Source organism: Anastrepha obliqua, chromosome 1, assembly GCF_027943255.1.
Source record: "Anastrepha obliqua isolate idAnaObli1 chromosome 1, idAnaObli1_1.0, whole genome shotgun sequence".
Lineage (NCBI taxonomy): Eukaryota > Metazoa > Arthropoda > Insecta > Diptera > Tephritidae > Anastrepha > Anastrepha obliqua.
This window is the reverse complement of record NC_072892.1, coordinates 8,661,166-8,683,874: the sequence shown is the minus strand read 5'-3', so window position 1 is coordinate 8,683,874 and position 22,709 is coordinate 8,661,166. Positions and strand designations below refer to the sequence as shown.

Sequence of the window (22,709 nt, the reverse complement as noted above, 5' to 3'; positions counted from 1 at the left end):
TGAGTTAGCACACGATAAGGTAGAACTACATCTGTCTTGCGCCTTTTTAATAAAGAAATTGTGCAGTTTCCCATTAACAACGGTCAAGGGGACACCGATGTCTGAGATGGGACAACTAAAACCAGTTCTGGCGAGCCTTTTCTGGCAAGCTCATCGGCAATTTCATTTCATTCCCAAGTTATTATTAAGAGAAATTTGCACTGATCCGAAATAAATTAGCTATACCGATTCCTATAATTTATTTATTTCTTTTCAAATGAGTTTTCTTTGAGTCGCTCGAATGAAAAACATCGACGCGAACTTACCCGGAATTGAAAAAACTAACACCAAAAAAGTATGAATTGAATTTGAAGCTGAAACGGATGAAAGCAAGCCTGATCAGTACATATGTGTATGTTTATATGTACATATTTTTAAACTGATTTTCAGCCTGAATTGTAAAGAATAATTCAGAAAAGATAAAAGAGATCTGGGTGTGGAGGACTTGCGAAGTTGCGGTAGTACTTTAAGCTGTAATAATATAAGCTCCTATTGACTTTAAGTGGTCAGTGGGTAATTATAGTTTTTAATTATGTTTTAGACTTGAGAGAAACTATATAACCAAAAGCATATCAAATTCATTTTCTTGGCGCATTGCTTCATTTAATTTTGACGGTTAGGATCTAATTTAGCTGTTAGGTTAGACAATCTGTTCTCTTTTTAAGAGTTCATTCAGTGGCTGCAAAGGATCAGCGTAATGCACAGTAGAAGATTTTCCTAGACTTTCACCGATCTTTATCCACTAAACTGGTCAAGTCATCAGAGAAATAGCGCCTTACAAAAGCACATTCTTCAAAGGGTCGGATTTCAGACAATAAGTGTTAAATAAGTTTTACCTCTTCCTCATTTCAACCTGGGGGTGAGGTAGCTACTAAGCTTTGATAGCCGGAAAGTACGTCGTTTTCGTTGGTGAAGCTACTGTTTTTCTTTAAAGTGGACTTACTATAGAGTTGTTTAAAATTATATTAATTATTATTTATTGAAGGGGGTTTATTTTAACGTGATTCCATGTCAAGTGATCCAAGTATTTTGGGCTCTTAAATGTTTCTGAATTGAAATTCAAAACGGAAGTATACAGAACATTTTTCAAAACAACCTGTTTTTTGTAAAATTTTTGTGGAAAATTTTCTTTTACGCCATTTGTGCAAAACACTTTATTTTATTGTTGGCGGAAATTATGGAGTTTTTTAAAGTTATAAATGTTTTCCGAGGATAAATTTTACTTTTCAAAAAAATCTTTTTCTTTGGTAAAAAAGTTGTTAAAAATATTTTTTTTGTTCTCAAAATACGCAAATCGTGAACAAATTTTGAAAAAATATGAATAATTTTGAGAGGCTTTCAATGTTCAAAATTTTGGTATGGAGTTTTTAAAGTTATCAATTTTTTATCGAGGTTGAATATACTTTTCAAAACAATCTTTTTTTATGGTTAAAATTTTTTTTTAAATATTTTTTTCCCCCATTTGTGAAAAAGATCTTTATTTTTCCGTTCAAAATGTTTAGGGAAAAATTATTTAAGAAAAGTTATTTGAAAGTTTGTGTATATTCTCAATATATACAAATTTTGACTAAAGTAAAAAAAAATTATTTAATAATTTTGAGATTTTTTCAATGCTGAAAATTTTAGTGTGAAGTTTCTTAAAGTTATTAATGTTTTTCCAGCATAAAGTGCAATTTTCAGAAAAAGCTATACTTTTTTTGTTAAAATTTTTGGGGACATGTTTTTTGTAATATGTGAAGAACATACCCACTCATACGTATATATTATTTTTTCATTAATAGCGATTCCATTAACTTTTCGATTATATTCAAATGTGTGCGTACGTACAGCGAAGCACTGAAAAATATCGGACATAGTTATGTATGTAGTCAGATCCTCTGCTAATTGTAAGCCTCGTACTCATGCTATGTTAGCCAAATACATAATGTTAATTTAACAGAACTAAAACTTTTAAGTGTACATATACGTATGTAGTTGAATGTAACGTTAGAATAAGTTACAATATAATATTGTAACATAATCATTGTTCATTTGTTTATTATGTTAAGAAATAAAGTGAGTTCTGTGAGTAAAATCGAAGATGAAAGCTTCAATTTCGGGAACGTGGGTATATCTGCTTACTTATGCACCTAATGACAGGTCGATCGATTTGCCAGTGGCCGTAATATACGAGAACGTACGACAGCGTTTCGCTTGAACAGTATTTTGCACTAGTTCGCTGTACGTATTTCAATGTAAATCGAAATAATAAAAGAATAATTTGCGCTATTAATGAAAAAAATGAAAAAAATTTAACTGGGAATGGATTTCACAAACGACAAAAAATTTTCCGCAAAAATTTTTAACAAAAAAAAAAGTCTTTTCACAAATGACTCAAATAAATTTGCCAAAACTTAAAAAAAAAAATTTTTTTCGCTATTAATGAAAAATATGAAAAAAACATAAGTGAGAATGGATTTCACAAACGACAAAAACATTTTCCGCAAAAATTTTTAACAAAAAAAAAGGTCTTTTCACAAATGACTCAAATAAATTTGCCAAAAATTAAAAACAAAAACAAATGTTTCGCTATTAATGAAAAATATGAAAAAAAACATAAGTGGGAATGGATTTTACAAACGACAAAAACATTTTCCGTAAAAATTTTTAACAAAAAAAAATAAAGGTCTTTGCACAAATGACTCAAAAATAATTTCCCAAAAATTTTGAAAAAAAAAAAATTTTTTCGCTAAAGTTTTGAACAAGCAAATACGTTGAAGAGCTCCATCCTAAAATTTTCAATATTGAATAAAGCTCAAGTTAATAGATTATTTATTACATTTTTTAAACCTACAAATAAATCATTTTTCAAAAAAATTAAGACCAAATATTTGGATTACTTCACAGGAAATCGCTCTATGGAAAATACATAAGTGGCCCCGAATGCTTCTTAAACAAGACAGAAGACGAAAGCTGTCAGACTCAGTAACGGACCGGACATATAGGGTGTTTTCTTAACTGCATGAGAATTATCGATATCGATAACTATGATTTGACAGCTCAGAATGGTAAATTGCGGTGGCATTTCTGCACAGTAAATTTTGGCAAGCCAGCATGAATCCTTTAAATCCAGGCCAACGTTTACGAAGTGACTACCGAACTTTGTGTTAAACTTTGTAAACCTTTTAACGAAATGTTTCTCGTGCCGAATTTCAGGATTGGTATGAATAATGGGTGCAAATGTTAGAAAAAGATGAAGCAATGAGCAACATTTTGCCAAAACGAAATTCCTAATCAAAACTGTGTGTGACTTACTCAAATACCAGTCGAAATTTTCACTGAAATTCAAGAATTTAGTGATTCAAATATCAGTCAAATTGTCACTGAATTCGACGAACTGGCATCGAACATAAAATATTATATATAAATTTGCCACATTTCGATCTTACTTCAATTAAAATATCGCGCAGCAGTGGGTTACTGTTTGTTTGGCGTGGCCGATAAATAAAAGCGTTTTTGACAGAGAAGCCAAACAAAAAGTGTGCATTTAGAATACTAGACCATATAAATCGCTGTATTGAGTCGCGGGGGTGCTGTTTTGAAAAATGCATATCTGTTTGAAAAAGTTCCTATTAGCCGAGAAATGCAACTTGTGGCACGTCAGAATATTCATAAACTTTCAGCATTACTGACTTTCAAACTGCTACTGACAGAGTATGAAACAACTTTTTGTGTGCCTAATTGCCTGCTAAGGACATTCGGTACTTTATAATCAATTTGTGGATCTTAAATTACGGTGATTACAAACTAAGTTTTTGCTATCGCCTTCAAAGTTAAAGTTATCGGCAAAAGCGTGTGTGCTATAAATATTTTATCATAACATTGGTGCACTCTAACTCATCTAAGTTTGGTGTAAAAAACAATTTACAAATGTGCATAGATTTAAAAGAATAAAACGTTTCTGAATATATTTGATAATATTTTTGTTGTGTAAAAAGTGTGCTGCACAGATGTACGGAGGATGTAGGCATATCTTGTAAGTTCATGCAATGATGTGTGTATGCAAATGTATATGTATACTGAACAACATAAGTACAGCAATAACAAAACACAGAAAAGAAATTATCAGCGCAGGTGAAGAAGCACGCGAAATAAATATTATATCCACTGTGTAATTCTTTTATAGTTGGTTATACATAGTAACTGTAAATATTATTAAAAAAAAAAATAAATAAATGCTCTTCAAACAAAGGCATAAATTAACACTGCCACGACGAGAAATAATACGCAACTTTTTTAAGAACAATAGACGAGGACTTTTCGAAGCAGGATTTTGGAATATTACTTCACTTAAGTTTTAGGAGGTCGAATAAAATGCTTTACAATCGAAACAAACAGAAATTAACAAATATAAATGAAAATAAAAATACATGCGCCCGTTCATGGCGCCACGTCAAGGACAGAGACAGTAAATGGCTTAAATGTTTCTGGTAAAGTTAGAAGCATTCAGTAGACGGTAGGGGCCGTGTATCATTCCATTGGAGTCAGGCGACAATCATCAAATCAATTCACAGAGAAGTAAATCTACCTTTGGCCCTTCGCCACGATTCGAGTCTTCGCTACTCGTGAACGTACTGCTTGTATCGATACCAGAATCCTTCGTTGCCGAATCCTGGCTGCCCTGCCGTTCAGCATCCCAACGCGCCCAATCGGCAGCCGCATCCGAAATGCTTATCGTATTGGCAGTGTTTGCGTTTGCGCCCAATTTGGCGCTGGTCAGTATGGTGGCCGCACCCACGTCCACAGCCGTTGAAGGCAGAATTTGTGTTGTCACCGGTGGCAGTGGGCCGGTTATGACACTTGTGGCTGTCACCAATGGATCATCGTGCCCATCAAAGCGCACCGTTTTCTTTATTCTACGTTCCGTATAGCGTCTCGAGTCCTGTGCTGCACTTCCAGTCGTAATGGTTTCTTCCCAGTATGGGTCAGCGATTAAACTGCGCTCACGTCCAAGACTACCAGTGGCAGCAGCACCAATGCGTCTTGCACTACCATCCTCACCGCTGCGCGTACCCAGCGCGCTGCCGTAGCGATCATAAGCAGTGGCCGGCAATGGTTTATCGTCAATCACAATTTGGGGATTTATATGATGCTGCTGCTGCTGCTTCTGTTGTTGTTGATTGTGATGGTGGTGTTGGTGGTAGCTGCCGGCGCTGCTGCTGCTGCTACCGCCGCCGCCGCCGCCAGTAGTTGCCGTAGCCGTGGCTAATGTGGGCGCACGTCGCGCCGTATACAGCGGTCCACTACTAGCGATCGTCTGTTGTCGATCGTGATTTGTGCGATTGTAGGTGTTGTGCTGCTGTACATCCAGTCGTGCGGTACGCGTTAATGGGTATCGTTCTAGGCGTTCGCGATGCAAGTCGTAGCGATCACGATCGGCAGAAGAGTACAAACGATTCGTACTGGTCAGGCGGTAGTCGTTGGCGCCGTATGAATTTGTCACACTTAAGAGATCACGCTCGTTGAGGCTGCGCTGCTGTTTCCACGGTTCACGTAGGACGCCTGTAGGATGAAAGTTTAAGTGGTTTATGGAAAATTTTTATTGTTGTTGTTGCTGCTATAAAGAAGATTGTCGTACGAAACACAGTAGGAAGATTCGGGAAAAATGGGAAGTGGTGGAGCGTGAACTGTTGTCGTAATAAATTCTCATCGGTTTGTTATCGCCTTCGCATAAGATTGATATGCTTGTTGATTCACCAGGATTCACTAAGAAACATATTTGCTTAACATTTGGCTTAACTATTCAGTAACTGAAGCTGAAAAAAAATAACTCATATACAGCGGAAACTATCATTTACGATATTCTAGAAAAGTGTCGCTGCTCATATCGAATCTTAGACTGGTTCATACAAAAACTATCGAGAGCAGTCTCAGGGAGCGTAGCTATTTTCTCACTCTCTGGTTTACTAGTTAGCGCAACTAACTCAGCAATCGAAGGCTAACAACTAAAGGCTTTTCCAATAACAGGTTTTATCTATCGCTATCGAGAGATGATAAACGATATTTTATGGCCGGAATTGGATGGTATTGATCTGGACAACGTTTCTTTTCAACAAGACGGAGCTACGTGCCACACAAGCAACGAAACCATTGATCTTTACGGGAACACCAACCTCTTATTGGAAAACCCTATATTTAGTTTCTCAGATGGGGCCTCGGCGATTATGCTGATAAACGGATCTACTGCAACTGCGGCTCGAAAAACCGGCACGCGTTCATTGGGAAGCCAACTCATGCGCAGAAGATATGCAGTCTTGTGATTATTTGGAAGTGATGGCATTTTCTGTTCTTAAAAATGTTGCTAGAGTTGTAATTGCATTCCATAAGTACTATGAAAAGTAGTACAAAAAAAAAAACAAGAAAATAAATAAATTTTAGCCTAAAATGTCGACCATTAACAATGTGAATTAGAATCATCAAAATTTGTCTGACAAAAATTTGTCGTACTTTAGTAAAGTATTAGTGGAAGTAAACTTTAATAAAATGCTAATTCCTAAATTTCCTACGATCCCTTCTGTTTTCAAAATTGAACAGTTACTACTTGATTTATTTTTAATCTTTTTGCACTCGAACTTTTTTTTGCTTTGACTTGAAAGTTTTTTCCAACTCGTAATCGCATTGGAGGCATGTTAGAGGTGTACTACCTAGCAGACCGTTACTCGGGTCTGAGCGAATTCGACAGATATGCCGACGTCATTCGTTTTGTGTTTCACAAAATTTAGCTTTAGTGAAACACAAAACGAATGACGTAGAATCCAAAGTTCCCCTCAAAATTTTTTTTCACCATACCTAACGAGCAAACCTGGTATCTTCCTTGGCATCCTTGCATTAGAAGGAGGAAGACGAAACTGCCAAAGGAGTGGTGGCATTGTGCTAAGCACTGCTTTATATGCGCGACATATTTTTCCAGATGGGAAATTTAAACTGAATAAATAAGGAAAGTGCTAAAGATTTAATGAGGTAGATGAGTTAAGAGAAATGCATACTCCGAATTCATGAAGAGGGCACAACAGATCTTTGAGGTCACAGTACTATAGGGGAGCTTCCGACCAAGGAGAGGCCTTGAAGGAAATCTGCAGGCTGAAACACAATGGGAACCGGTTCAAGAAGCGCTGTTAAAGAAGCGATGAATTTTGTTGTGGAAAACAGGTGGACAGGCAGATCTATATGTGTCTACAGCGACAGCTAAGCTGCGCTCATAGCCTTAGACAGCCTCCCAACCACATCTTGGGTAGTCGAGTCCTGTAAATCCAGTCTGAACTATGTCGGTAGGCATTATATCCTGATGCTAGCATGTGCCCCGGGACACGTGGGTATCGTGGCCTCTGGCTCTTTAGCTAGAATGGACTCTGAGGCCAACTTCTTTGGCTCGGAGACCGTCCGGCCACTCCCTTCTGCAGCCATAAAAGACACGGTTAACGAATGGTTTACTACAACCCACAAGCGAGCTAGGCAGACTGAGAGGGGCTGCAGATGGACAAAACTGATGTTACCTGTCATGTCCGATTGACTGTCGCAAACCCTCCTGTCATTAAGCAGAAGGGAGTGCAGACAGCAGGTTGGACTGATGACGGGCCACTTTCTGTTGGCGAAGAACATGGAAAGGGCAGGCATCTCAGACAGTGCACTCTGCCCAGCTTATGAAGAGGACTATGAGACGGCAGACCACTTCCTGTGCGTCTGCTCCACCTTTGCTCGAATCAGGTTTGAGGTCTTTGGCACTGATGTGTTAAGAAGCGACCACCTTGGCTCCTTGGCACCACAAGTCTACTCAGATTTCTTCGGAGATCGGGTAGATTTAAAGAAAATTAAAAGGGAATCCGAGTACAGTACAATGGACTTAATTGTGTCTGAGTGCTATAGTGCTATAACTATTGGGGAGTAGATAGGAGGAAGGAAGACGAAACTGCCAAACATGGGCTGACATCGAAGGGCAGCCGCACAAGCACTTGGATAAACTTACCATAGAATGTTTTAAACTTCTAAATGACGGATAAAAAGTACTACAAAGCACACCTTATTTGGGTGCCAGGTCACATGAATATAACAGGGAACTGCAAGACAGATGAACTTGCTCGAACCGGTACAACGCTCGACCTCCAAGTGAATAAGACGCTGATACCTATGCCTATAGCCACTTGTAAACTACTTATAGATAAAGAAACCTTACCTTATTGAGTAAATACAAGTAGGCAAAACCTCTCAACATGCAAACTAAGCAGACAAATATGAAAATGAGGAGCGGTCGATCAAAAAGCTTGTTAAGATTTAACAGAGAAGCTATACGAAAAATGATAGGGGTATTAACTGCTCATTGTTTAATAGGCAGCAACGCTAGAAGGTTAGGACTCCCGTACTTCGATTTCTGTAGAAGCTTGTCTTAATACATAAGAAGAGGAAACAGTCAGACACCTTTCATGTAAGTATGAAAGCTTAGCTACAAGAAGGCTTCTGATATGGTATTTTTAACTGATGTAGCGGACATAGCGCATCTAAAACTAACGAAGCTTTGCTCATTTAATAAAGCTGCCGGATGATTTGAAAAGGAACCCATAGGGTAAGGATAAGCTCCAGTGGTATCACAATGGACCTATAAAGGCCTAGGTGTGCCATTGCGACAGCCACGCCATCTATCTACCTACCTACCATATTTTATCGGAGGAATAAAATAAAATAGAATAAATACTAAAATTGATTGGGCTCAGGCAAAAACTTCTAATCCATTAAGGAGTCGTAAAAAATCTTTCAGGTCACAGTTACTACTACCACATAATAATTGTAATAATTATCGCGAATTTTAGAAAATTTCAAGTGCTTAATCTCAAATATTTAGATGCCAGATAGGAAGTTCCTTGAGAGAAAATGTTGGAAATTGTGGTATAAAATTAAATAAATTTTTTAAAATAAATTTTAACTCAACATTTACTGAAAACCATTGAATATGCACTTTTATCATTTTTGTGATCATTATTTGATGAAAAGGAAATCCACTGTAGTGTATTTCTAGCGGAAATCACTGCTAGGAAAGTCGTCAGTCATAGAATGTCATAAGCTTCTAAACGACTTATCCTAGTATTTCAATGCAAACCTTATTTAGGTGCCAGGTCGCAGAAATATAGCAGAAAAAGGCCTAACAACTTTCGAAGTAAGCAAATTGTCAAGGAAAGTATTAAACACCTCCTTTGTGAGTGTGAAGGATTAGCTAAAAGAAGATTTGGACGCTAGGTGGCGCATGTGGCGGATATAGCGCATCGTAAACTAACGAAGTTTAGCTCGTTCATAAAAGCCACAGGATGGTTTAAAAGTGGTCCCATAGTGTAAGGAAGAAGTTCCAGTGATATCACAAAGGATCTACGACAAATTTAAGTGTGAAATATTGGCAGCTACCAGACAAACCCTACCCACCTAAAATTTTAAATTAATTTACTATTTCGCAAATGAGTTATTATTTGATCACACTTTGTGCAGACATACTTAAATATCGTTTTAGTTTGTTTATTCACCAAAAAAAAAAAATCAAATCGCTTCTGCTTTCGCATATTTATATGCAATCAGGCAACGTTGGGATCGAGTGGGTTAAATACAAATCCTTCATTTCAATTTCAATAATTTTTGATGCCAGTATCTTAGCAATTCTTTGGCCTTCTAACCCTTTTCTGTTTGAAAGCTTTTTTGCTTACTTAATTTGGTGGAAATTTGATAGGAACTGAAGGGAATTAACTCTGCGTCGTTGGTATGAGAAGAATTTATTCGATTTTACTCGGAACTGAGAAAACCAATACAAAGAGAATTATAACCTCTACTAGTACAGGGTGTATACAGTATTTGGGGAAATGTAGCTAAACTTCCTGAAACCATTATTTTACTTTTTGCTTTGGCGGACTACAACTCAACTCTAGAAATGGAGAGTTGTGCAGTTATCATCGCTGTATGTGAAAATTTCACCGATTTAGAAATATCGGTTCGTTTATTCGTTCACAAGGTTCGCCATGAATTGGAGTCATCAGGCGGCAGTGCAAAATCTGCTGCAAAACGCAAAAAGCACGAGCAACTTTCTAAGACCATCCGATCTGCAGAGTTTACGAAGAGAACTCTTCAAAATCAATGAGAGCTCTTGCGACGGAACTTAATATTTCTGTGGATGCTATCCGTCGAGTTGCCCATGAAGGTGTCTGCGTTAGGCGCAGATGACAGTTTATGTTGGTGCAAGATGTTATGGTTTTATCCTGATTAAAAGTTTTGATTAAGACAAAAAGAGCAACTGCAAAAATTACAGATGGCTATGTTCTAATCCTACAGAGGTTCCTGTTGTCATTCACACAAAGTTTCCTGCCACTGCAAAGGTTTTAGGTTTAATTAGGTCGCGCAGGCAATCGTTTCCGCGTCCAGATAGAGGAGCTTATTGCAGCTAATGGAAATTTTATTGAATGATTTTATAGTTATTAATATACTAATTTTTGGTAAAAAAACGTTGAGTTTCATAAAATTTTTTTCAAAATAATAGTTTATTAGTTTTACTCTAAAGTTGTCCTCAAATACCGAACGCACCCTGTATAACTTTGCTTTTCAAACCATAACAGAGCAATCCTATATACACTGACGATATTTTTTGCCTTTAGTAAGGAAATTTCTGAAAGTTGTGTAATAAATGAAAATGGGAAACCGATTTTTTAAATGTAGCTCTTGATATGGGTAATAGTACAGATGTTTAAAGCATCGACAATTGCTCTGAATACTTTTTCGTGCACCTGGCATTTCTTGCAGTAATTCTTATATCCACCAAATGAATGTTTTTTGTTTAATTTAACTCTTAATACGCGAGCAATGGAATTTCTAATTCTATTTTGAAATATCGTTTGGAATGATCAAAATAAAAAAAATGAGGTGCACGTCAACGAAAGGGACAACTAATTATGTTTTATCATTCGTAGCTCGACGATATCTTTTTCACAACAAGTTTCGGGACTAATTATAAAACTCCTCCAAGTGAGTGCAAATATAATGAAAAAATGTAGAACAAACATTTCGCAAATTGTATAAGAAGGAAGAATCTTTAATGCAATATTAACGCATTCACAAGAGTTGGCGCGTTTTTCCAATTCATAATGAAATTTTACATTAGAGTTGAAACATACTTCCAGCAATAAGTCGAAACAGGCCGATTGCTCTAATATTCATATGCAGTTATTATTTCCATCAAGGCATCAACGGCACTTTAGTGCAACTTCAGGAGTGCTTTAACCATTTCACCTAACTGAGAGTAAATACTCCATACATATACGGGTGCCGTACGAATTATGTCACTCTTATTTCAGCCATCTACCAACATATCTGAGCTGCTCTTCGATAATTCTCCACAACAGTGGGGTGTAGTTTTTTTTATGCAAACTTTTGCAGTTACAGTGATATCGATAGTATCTCACAAATTATGTTAGAATAAAAATGATTTAATTAAAACAACCGAGCTAAAAGTTCAAAATATATGTATGTATATGCATGTAGAAAAATTAAAAAAAAAAAGATTTTATCTTTATAATCCTGAAAAAGTATGTAAAACTTAATGGTATTTAGTATTGTAAATTTATATTTATATATGTCTGTATGTATGTATAAACCGTACTCATAAGTAATATTTATATAAGAAAGAAACGGTGTTACGATGCCCATGCAAATTTTCCACATTTTCATATCAATATTTTACAATTTGAAATCAAAGAAAATACGATCAAAAATTTGAAGAAAGTGAGAAAAAATGTGTATTTTTTTTAGTTTTCAAAATTGTGTGAGATAACTTTAACGAGAGAGCGTGTGTTAAAGTGAGTAAGAGTGTATCACAAGAGCAGACGAATATGTCAGAAAGAGATAGCGTCATGTGTTGAGAGTGTGAAGAACTGAAATTGTAGTTGCTTCCGTCTTTGATGAAACTGCAAAATGTTGCAAATGTCTTTGACGCTTCTCTAATGCTTTTCGTGGTTAAAGTGTCAAAAAATTACACACACACACACACACATAAACACATAACATTTTGCATACAACAAACAGTGAGAAATGAAGGTATACCCACATATATAATTAAGCGGAGTACAAAAAAGTAGATAAGAATACATGGCAAATGAAAATTTATAGTCAAGAATTTTCGAAAAAAAAAATAGAAAATCATATTAGTTAGGGTACCTTGCATTTTAGTGTAAAAATTAGAACAAACAGGTGCGTTTTCATTTCATAAAAGTAATGAAAAAAAAATTATTTCTTTTTAAATTCAATAATTAAACGAATTTAAAGCATTCCAAGGGGTAGCTGATTTATTTTCATTTAAAAGCGTGTTTAATTTGGTTGGTTGATTTATTATGTAGGTATCGATTAAATTCTTTTTGCAACAACATAACAGTTAATTACGTAGTTACAACCAAGCATTTAATACACTCAAAAAGACACTATTGTTAAACTAGCACAGGCTAGCCAGCAAGCGAGCATTAGAGAGTGATAGAAATAGAAAGAGATAGATAGAGAGAGAGAGAGAAAAATCTTAAATACTTGTGGATTGAGTTATTGTCTTACATTCGCATGAATTTGCACGTCACTCGGCGAAAGTACGGTATGTACACCGGCATTACTGACACCGACGCTGACGCCAGCGCCAACGCCGATGCCGGTGCTGGTACCAACGCCGACACCACCAACACTGCCACCAATAATACCTGCTGTTGGAAGAGGATGGACACACAGAATCGCAGTTTCGCGAATGGGCCGGCCAGTGCGAGGATTATGCCCATCGGGGTATTCGATTCAATTTTTGATTGTGAAGAGCATACAAAAACAAAAAAATGTATCAGAAAAAAGGAAATAGGAAGAAATGAAATTAAATACAAGTTATTAAAGGACAACAGATCTCAATTGTATTGGCGTTTGTTAAGAAAAAATGTCGACTTGATTTAGTTTGGTTGATTGATTACAATTTCGTTGGTGTCTTGGGTGTCTTTTTCGGTTTGTTGGCAAACGCAGCGTGCATATGGTTGCTGTTGTTGTTAGTGTTTGTATGCTGTAGTTATGTGGAGGTGTTGCTTGTACTAAATTTGCATGGACGGAGATCTATGTATGTATGTATATACAACTGTGCATGCTTGTACGGGCCTATAGATGCGCGGCACCCGAGTTGGCGTGGTGTGTTTTTTGTGGCGTTTATGGTGTAGGCGTGAAATTGTGGGTGGTACTTATTACTTAATGCTGCTTGTTCGTATGTGTGTATGCATGTGTTCTATGGTGAGGAGAAAGCTAATATACACTTTTGAAGTTCTCCTTACAATAGCAGTTATTGTGGGGTTTTATTGTACTCTCACTAATACTCAACTTAAATTAATAAAAAAACAAAGAAAATACTTTTGATTTTGAAATTGTGGAGAATTTGTTGGTTTTAATTATTTATTTACGTTAATGTTGAACAGCAAATACTAGGCGTAGAGTATAATGAAAGCTTAGCTGCAAAAAGATTGTACTACATATGTATGTATGGCTATGTTACTTTGCATTTGAGTATATAAATAGAGATATGTATGAGAAATATATTAAAATATGATATAAAAAATATAAAAAAGTTGAAGACATAAAGTATAAAAAGATTCTAAAAATAAAAAAAATATGTAAACAGTAAGTAGTGTAGGTCTTCCGATAAAACTATTGCTGTCGTAATTGAGTGACACAGACCGACATAAAGACTTAAAACAATAACTTAATAACTCTGAGATATCGTATCTTGAATAGATTAGATTAGATTATATTTGTGGGGGGGTTGGACAAGTTCAAGCACTCAGTCGGGAGACAATTGTACTACACCCGGATAGATTTCAGTAGAAAGAATAGAGATAGGAAAGATAAAAAGTGGGTGGTAAGACGGATAAATTAGTTTGAGGTTACTCTTCCACAAATCTCTTGGAATCATTGATGAATCTTAAGAGATCCGGAAGAGGAAGAGTATCAACTTTACCCGTACTCAGTACATCGCGACCCAATATCCTAAGTATTATTCTGGAAAATGCAGGACAGCTACAGAGAAATTAAAAAAGAGGTGCTACACAAAATAAAGGGCTAAACGTAGAAGCTGCATCCTACATTTATATATATATATATATAATTGGCGCGTACACCCTTTTTGGGTGTTTGGCCGATCTCCTCCTCGTATTTGTGGTGTGTGTCTTAATGTTGCTCCACAAATGGAGGGACCTACAGTTTTAAGCCGACTCCGAACGGCAGGTATTTTTTATGAGGAGCTTTTTCATGCAGAAATAACACTCGGAGGTTTGCCATTGCCTACCAAGGGGCGACCGCTATTAGAAAAATGTTTTTCTTAATTTTGGAGTTTTTACCGAAATTCGAACCAACGTTCTCTATGTGAATTCCGAATGGTAGTCACGCACCAAACCATTCGGCTATGGCGGCCACCATGTAGTTTCATTTTTGGTTACCCAATAATCCGATTAGATTAAAAAAATTGTTTTTAATATTTCGCCACCTTTGTATGACATTGTCATCATCCTCAAGCGAGGATAGGCATATCGGGCTGTCTACGACCCCATGGTAGCCATGTGCTGACCACAGACGTTGTTCCCTGTGATTACACCCACCAGTACTCTGAGGTCCTTTCTGCTGAGTTTTAGGAGAAAGGCCGCTATTTTCTTTCTTTGGTTCTTTCACAAAGCACTTGGCTACTCTATACGAGCTCAACCCAGACCAACTTCCTCTATGGGTAGACCTTATGAAGTCGTTAATCCATAGTTGAATCGATACGGAATTGACACCTAGAAAGGGTTCAGGGCCTAGTGGCATACTTGCCTTACATTTACCGACTAACTTCGAAGAGCAGCGTGCGTTAGCAAGGACTTTCAGTGCAGCTTGAATGTCACTACAAATTCCAATACTGCTGCCCTGCCACTTTTTCTCAATTAGCCAGTACGCCACATTCAAGATGGCATAGACTTCCGTAAGGAATACCGTGACCATCTGTCCTGTGGCATAGTGTCTCTTGAATTAGGAAAATTTCCAATTCCCTAGCTAAAGAGTTAAATTCGTTGTATATTACATATTTGCACCTTTGATGGCGAAAAGTGAAAAAAAAGAAAATTATTTTTAATATATTTTTTAAGAAAATTTTGCTTTAAAAAGCTTCTATTGCGGAAGTATTTTACTTAAGCCATCGTAGTCAAATGAGTTTGCGCTTGACTAGGTGGTGCCTACTGTGGGCACGAAACAAAATTATAGGATTTTTTCCAATGAAAGGTATTTTTCTCGCCTATCGAGAGGTATTGGCAAACCTTTGAGTGTACTTCTGCAATGGAAAATCACCTCAAAATTGACATCTGTCATTCGGCGACGACATTAAACTGTAGGTGCCTCTATTTGTGGGCAAATATAAAGACGCACAACACACATGAGAGAAGGAAGTTGACCAAAACAAACAACAAATGATGTGAGCGCCAATTATTTATAGAAAGACAATCTTTACATAGGCGTTCACCCTTTTTCGTTCAATAATTGCAATGGAAATAATATTTAAAAAAAATTGGGTGCCATATTTTTTCATTGTAATATCACAGGTAAGATCCATGAATATTTTGCTATTAAAAAATAGGTGCTACACAAAGTTATGTAGGTGCTATACGTAGAATCTTTATCCAACATTTTTGGTTACCCAATAACCCGATCAGATTAAAAAAAATGTTTGTAATATTTCGCCACCTTTGTATGACATTGGAAACTTAAGAGTTAAGAGTGTTGGCCTCGTATAACTGGGAACCTAACTACACACCACAAAAAACTCAAGTAACAGAAATTAAGTATTCTTCAATTTATTTATAATTGAAAAGTAATGAATTATTATTTAATTTAAAGTTATGCACACAGACTTGATAAGCAAGTAAACAGCGTTTTTTGAGTGGACGATACCTCAGGGACAAGTAAATAGTTTTGTAAGTATGTACAAAAATAGATTTACAATACGAAAAGTTACGAAAATGCTTTGGGATTACGAAAAATATATTTCATGATTTGACTTAATCTGAGATATAGCCAAAAATTGTGTCTTGCACTTTTTAGCGCGAAATATCTCGAGAACGGAGCCCCGGCATCAGCTGCCAAGTTTATAGTCAGTTTCTTTGCCGGCCTGTGTTATTTTCCTCATTAAAAATGAAGATTTTAATAATCGATAAATGACGTTAATTAACGTATAACTCTTACTGTGTAAAATATTACACTTCTAGAAATAGAAAAATATGCAAATACTTAAGTTTTATTTACGATATAAATATGCTAGAAATGTTAATGAAATACTTCTCGTAATATATTTGTACTTAAATTTTATATATAACTGTGAATACCTAATTTATATATTTATAAGTGATATGCACTTTTAAAGCCGACTCAATTTTAGTGTAAAAAGTGTAAGTGTCAAGTGACTCAAGATTCTATGATTGTAGAAAATCTTTTTTTTTGTTCAGATACCTAAGAAAACAATACATTTAGAAAATACCGTTTTCTATTTTTTTATACTTTCATTAGAAGAAAAGTTATAGCACTGAGAACTTTGATTTTTCGAGTGTGCCAATACTTTTTTGACCCACTGTATATATAATTAGCGCTTACACGCTTTATTTCCTGCACTATTTGTCAAATACCATTGCAGAAAATTCAAATCTTGTCGTACATCCATTCTATAAATACCAAATCACCCATCCCCTTGTCCCCACACCATGGCTGAAAGCTTGCCAAATTTCACTGTCGGTGTAATATTCCGCTTTTCCAATGATTTTAATGGCTACCTCCACACTCTACTGGGCCTAATTTGTATTAATTATAAAATCAATAATTAGAAACAATTTTTTTTATTATTTGGCACCTCTAAATGGTAGTCACGCACCAACCCCTATCGACTACCGCGGCCGCTGAATATCTAATTTACACCCCCAGAATCAATATAAAAGCAACGCATATGGGCAAGTTTTTAGTATTTGCTTATTTATTTCTTAATAATTTTTAATTTTTTTATAAAACTATAGTTCATTCTACAGCAAATGCGATATTAATAGCAGTTTCAGCAGCATTTTTTCCATCTACCAAATACTAGCAACAATTCTTCAAGGAAGACTAAAGGCTCATCTTTAAGAGATGAGCAAGCAACGCAGCTGCGTCGGCCAACAAATCACAGTCGAGCAATCGGTCGACAGACGCTTAGCGCTGCTATACTTCCTCTTTATTGACTTCAAGAAGGCATTCGCCACCATTAAACGCATTGCAATTTGACCAGCACTGAGTAGACGCGGAATTTCACCGAAAACATTTCGCCTAGTTAATGCGCGAATGGGGGTTCTGAACTGGCAGTACTGCACAATGGTACCATAACTGACGCATTCTCAACCTCTCACCGCGCGCCCAGAGGCACTGAATGGTTTCGCACCAGGAAACTCGAGGATTTTGAATTTTCTGTCTAAATTTGTCTGCTGTCGCACAAGTTGACCGATATGCAAGTGACTATAGCAGCGAATGGCTGCACAGAGGAAGACGCCAACAACAGATCGACCAAAGCAAATGCTGCATTCGGGCACTTAGGGAAAATTTGGTCAAACTAGGCAGGTGTCAAGTCGACGCTGACATATGGAAATGACAAGTGACTTGTTTCGAAAACGATCACGCAGAAACTTCAATGCTTCACCAACAAATGCTTGAAGATAATATGCAGAACATTCTGACACAACATAACAAGAAACATAGAACTCTCGAGACAGACGAACGAGGAGCCCAGTTGGATAGGCTACGCTCTTTGAAGGCCGCCAGAAGATGCGGCCCACCAAAGAACACGTGAAAAAGATCCATTCTGCATTATTTATCTTCCATAAATATAGGCTGGGACAATGCTAATACAATAGGATGTAAGCGCGTACGCAGGAGAAGCTTTGTAGAAGCTCTAAAAAACCTTACAGAAGTAATCGGGATATCAATATAATAATAATGTATGCACACAATGTTGCGGCCGCCGTGGCCGAATGAGTTGGTGCGTGACTACCATTCGGAATTCAGAGAGAGAACGCCGGTTCGAATCTCGGTGAAAGATCAAAATTAAGAAAAAGTTTTTTCTAATAGCGGTCGCCCCTAGGCAGGCCATGGCAAGCCTCCGAGTGTATTTCTGCCTTGATAAAGCTCCTTATAAAAAAGATCTGCCGTTCGGAGTCGGCTTGAAACTGTAGGTCCCTCCATTTGTGGAACAACATCAAGACGCACACCACAAATAGGAGGAGGAGCTCGGCCAAACACCCAAAAGAGGATGTGCGCGCCTATTATATAAATATATATAATATATATACACAAGATAAATTAAAAGTAAAAGTCGAAAAGAATATAAGAAGCTTTCGAATTTCAAAGATATACTTTAATTTGAATTATTACGTTTCAATTGAATTTATTTTAAAACAAATGATTTTAAATTTTTCAATCGCGACATTTTTTCACTAACGGTAAAACGAACTGTTTTCGTCAGCTATTTCTGCTGTCTTATTTCTGGCAACCCGCCATTTCGACTATCAGCTGTTCATCAGCCCAGGGATTGGCAATGCTGCCATGTATTGAAACGAGGGCGCGCTCTCACTCAAAATGAGATAGTTTCAGATTTAGGCATCTATGATCAGTATAACCATAACCCAAGAATGATAGAAACAAGATTGCGCCCATCAGCGAGTGCATGGCGCCACATTGATGTAGTTGTGCAGTATTGCCAACCTTTTGCTCTTCGCAATAAACTATGTGGGTATAACCCAAAACGCGCAATTTTTTGAGTTTCGTGTTTTTTCTTTTAATTTAAAGCTACCAAAAATGTTAATTTGAGGTTATGCAAGAGTATTGGATCTTCTTCTCGGAACTCTTTTTTACATTATAAATTACATCTTATATATAAAATAAAGTCAACTTTTTGTGTGTGTTCGCTAACCGGCCATGACTTTGCACCGAATTAAACCAAACTTATACACATTGTTAAATAGGTATTGAAGATGGTTTACGTATAGTTTGGATGCCTATTGGTGGATAGGGCTCGAGATATAGGTCAAAACGTGGACCCGGGTAACCTTCGGATGTGTATGTACAATATGGGTATCAAATGGAAGCTGTTGGTGAATGCTTTAGTACAGAGTATTTTTCATGCCGCTCCGTGACTAGGGCCTCGAGATAGAGACCAACACGTGGACCCTAGAATGTGTTTGTACAATATGGATATCAATTGGAAGCTGTTGGTGAATGCTTTAGTATAGAGTATTTTTCATGCTGCTCCGTGACTAGGGTCTCGAGATATAGGTCAAAACGTGGACCCGGGTAACATTCGGATGTGTATGTACAATATGGGTATCAAATGGAAGCTGTTGGTGAATGCTCTAGTTCAGAGTATTTTTCATGCCGCTCCGTGACTAGGGTCTCGAGATAGAGACCAAAACGTGGAGCCTATAATGTGTTTGTACAATATGGATATCAAATCGAAGCTGTTGGTGAATGCTTTAGTACAGAGTATTTTTCATGCCGCCCAGGTAACCTTCCGATGTGTATGTACAATATGGGTATCAAATGGAAGCTGTTGGTGAATGCTTTAGTACAGAGTATTTTTCATGCCGCTCCGTGACTAGGGTCTCGAGATAGAGACCAAAACGTGGTATTGAATAAAGAAATAACTAATATGAGAATAAAGAAATAAATAATGTGAAAACCATATCTTTTTTGTTCTAAACCATATCTATTCTATTTTAGTGTGCCCAGCGAAGCGGGCCGGGCTTGCTAGTTACATATAAATTTTAAAAAGCCTTTCAATTTACTGAACACGATTTAAATCCACTGCAGTGCATTCATAGTAAAAATCAAACACACAAAAAATACCCGATACCATTACATAACCTCAAATATAGCAAGAAAATTGTTTTTCGGTTTTGAAAAAATTCTCTTAACATGAGTTTTAAATACAAGGAACTATAATATATTTATTAAAAAACACGCACAGAGTAAAGAAAATTTGTCTTTATTTGCCTTGTGTAACAATAAATTTTTTTTAAATGCACATTTTATTACTTTTTTATATGGGAAACTAAGCAACACTGCTCGAAGGAGAAGAAGAAGGATATACTTGAAAGAAAACAAGGCGCATTCATTAAAGGTGGTGGCACTAGACCAACAATAATGTTTTGCCCGTTTGATTGTCAAAGCAGAGTATTGGCAAAGTAGAACGCGTTATTCCCATAAAATATCAATGGTTTCGTTGCTTGTGTGGTACGTAGCGCCGTCTTGTTGAAAAAAAAATCATTGTCCAGATCAATACCATCCAATTCCCAATCTATTCACCGTAACTGTTGCTCCAGCTTCATTTTCGAAAAAGTAAGGTCCAATAACTCCGCCGGACCATAAACTTCACCAAACAGTCACACGTTGAGGATAGAGAGGCTTTTCAATAATACCTCTTGGGTTTTCTGAGCCCCAGATATGACAATTTTGGTTTTTGACGAAGCCACCGAGATGGAAATGGGCCTCATCACTCAAAATGATTTTTCGATGGAATTCCGGATCATTTTCATGTATTTAAACAACCCAATCAGCAAAGACACGACGTTGTTGATGATTGGTCGGCTTGAGTTCTTGTGCTAACTAGACTTTATAAGCCTTAAGACTCAAATCTTTATGCAAATTACGGTGTAATGACGTTTGTGGAATGCCTGATTCCAAAAAACGAGGAGGAACCGACAAACCTGGGTTTTCTTCAACACTGTTTTCGATTTCCGGCTGTTCTTGAGTGAGGTGCACGAGCTTTATTCTTCACATCACTAAGCTCGATTTTTTCACCAATTCTCACAACAGCTCGATTTTTTCACCAATTTTTGTATTGCGGTCCGACAAGGTGCTTCACGATGACCCAAAAATGTTGGAGTTTTACGAACCGTCTCTGCCAAATTTTCACCATTTTTATAGTGGATTTTAATCATTTCAATCCGCTGTTTAAGCATGTATCGTTCCATTTTTATTCATAGCGTAGTTTCTACTTGTCAAATATCAAAAAATGCCAGCTGCAAAAGTGACATCTACCGAAATAGCGGACTATTCAAAATATTCGGCTTGTTGCATTCTGTGCTGACAGCCATATGGACACGATGAAAGAAGAAAACAAATCAGCTGATTTACCGATGCCACCTTAAAATAAAGCGAAATAATGTCACACACAACACTCAACAGCAAAAATAATTGCAATCACCGACAATGTGACCAGACGATAAATAGAAAGTAAAGCTAAATAGTACTTGGGGAATTATTGAACTAATTAAAAAAAAATTATGTATCACATCATTTATAACATTAAATATTAACACATTTTGATTAAAAGAGGCTAGAAAAATGTTAGAAAGAACAAAAATTCCGTGAAAGAGCAAACAAATGCTAAATTAAGTTGCGAAAATGTTAGTCTGGTCCCACTGATCACCGATTGCACAAGGGTGATTCGCTGAAAGCAAAGTAACGGTACCACGATAGGCGCCATCTCATTATTCTCTCCGCCGTGGGCATGGCGATCGTATGCATTCAAATTATTTTTTTATTTCGCTGAAAAAATATTAAGTACAATAATAGAGGAAGACAATGTGCTGGCGCAAGAGGTTTCTAGACCACTGCTGGACCATACGCCTTATTCAGCTTGGCATGTGGGATTCTAATCTCTTTTCTAAGATGAAATCTGCTTTTAAAGCGAAGAATAAAGCAAGAATAAGAATTGAGCACACGAGAGTGATGGCGCACGCATCCTGAAAGAGCCAACAGATGTGGACTTCCAGCACTGGTTCGAACAGTGTAAGTTTCACACAGCCATGTATAGTCTAGCCATAAAAGAGGCGCATAAGCAAATATGTATGTGCAGCGTCCATCGCATTATTAAATAGCAGCACCTCGTATATGTATGTATTTGTGTATATAAGTGCGAGTGCATGCTCGCCTCGTCGAAAGGAAAGGAGGAGTCTCGCATTAATCCATTTAGGTTTGTGTGGGCACTAGCCATGATAAATTTAATTTAAACGTTAATACGCACCCACACTGAGGATGGAGAGAAAATAAATAAACGAGCAAATGGCCTTTGTGGGCAGATGAACGTAAATATTACACGCCCATGCAGCAAACTCCCACGCATACACAGACACATACCCATACACACACACACACACACACATCAAAGCGTCTATGCGCTTTTACTCGCCGAAACAAACGTCATGCCAGCGGATTTAAAATTAAGTGAGTGCGGCCAGAAATTCTCAATCCATCAAAATGGACAGACGGCTGTATGGCTGTATAAATGGGCAGACCCATTGACAGAGTTGACCGAGCAATATGCAACGTGTAGTGCATTGCTGCAGTTCAAATGCGCTGAAGCATCGAAAAGCGAACGCATAGAGTGAACAGAATTTATTGAAATGATTTTTTTCCACTTAACGCGCACAATAACAGCTAGAACAGTGAAAGCAATTGTGACACAGTTGCAACCGCAATGGCACCAATGGCACCTCCAGCACCACTCGCCACTACCCGCTCTTCTTTTGCCATACAGAAATACAGAAGGGTGAGAGTAGTGTAAAGTTGGCGGT

The 22,709-nt window shown here is 37.0% G+C and overlaps 1 protein-coding gene across 3 annotated transcripts in view; it reads right to left on the bottom strand.

The window, feature by feature from the left end:
• The window catches only part of LOC129248902 (regulating synaptic membrane exocytosis protein 2), a 168,792-nt gene that overhangs the window by 73,521 nt on the left and 72,562 nt on the right, over window positions 1-22,709 (bottom strand). For all 3 annotated transcript variants that reach the window (XM_054888516.1, XM_054888520.1, XM_054888527.1), the window contains exons 7-8: window positions 14,693-14,701; window positions 12,637-12,691 (exon numbers count right to left, since the gene is read on the bottom strand). In XM_054888516.1, coding sequence (XP_054744491.1) covers window positions 12,637-12,691; window positions 14,693-14,701 — 64 coding nt within the window. The remainder of the gene's footprint in view (window positions 1-12,636; window positions 12,692-14,692; window positions 14,702-22,709) is intronic.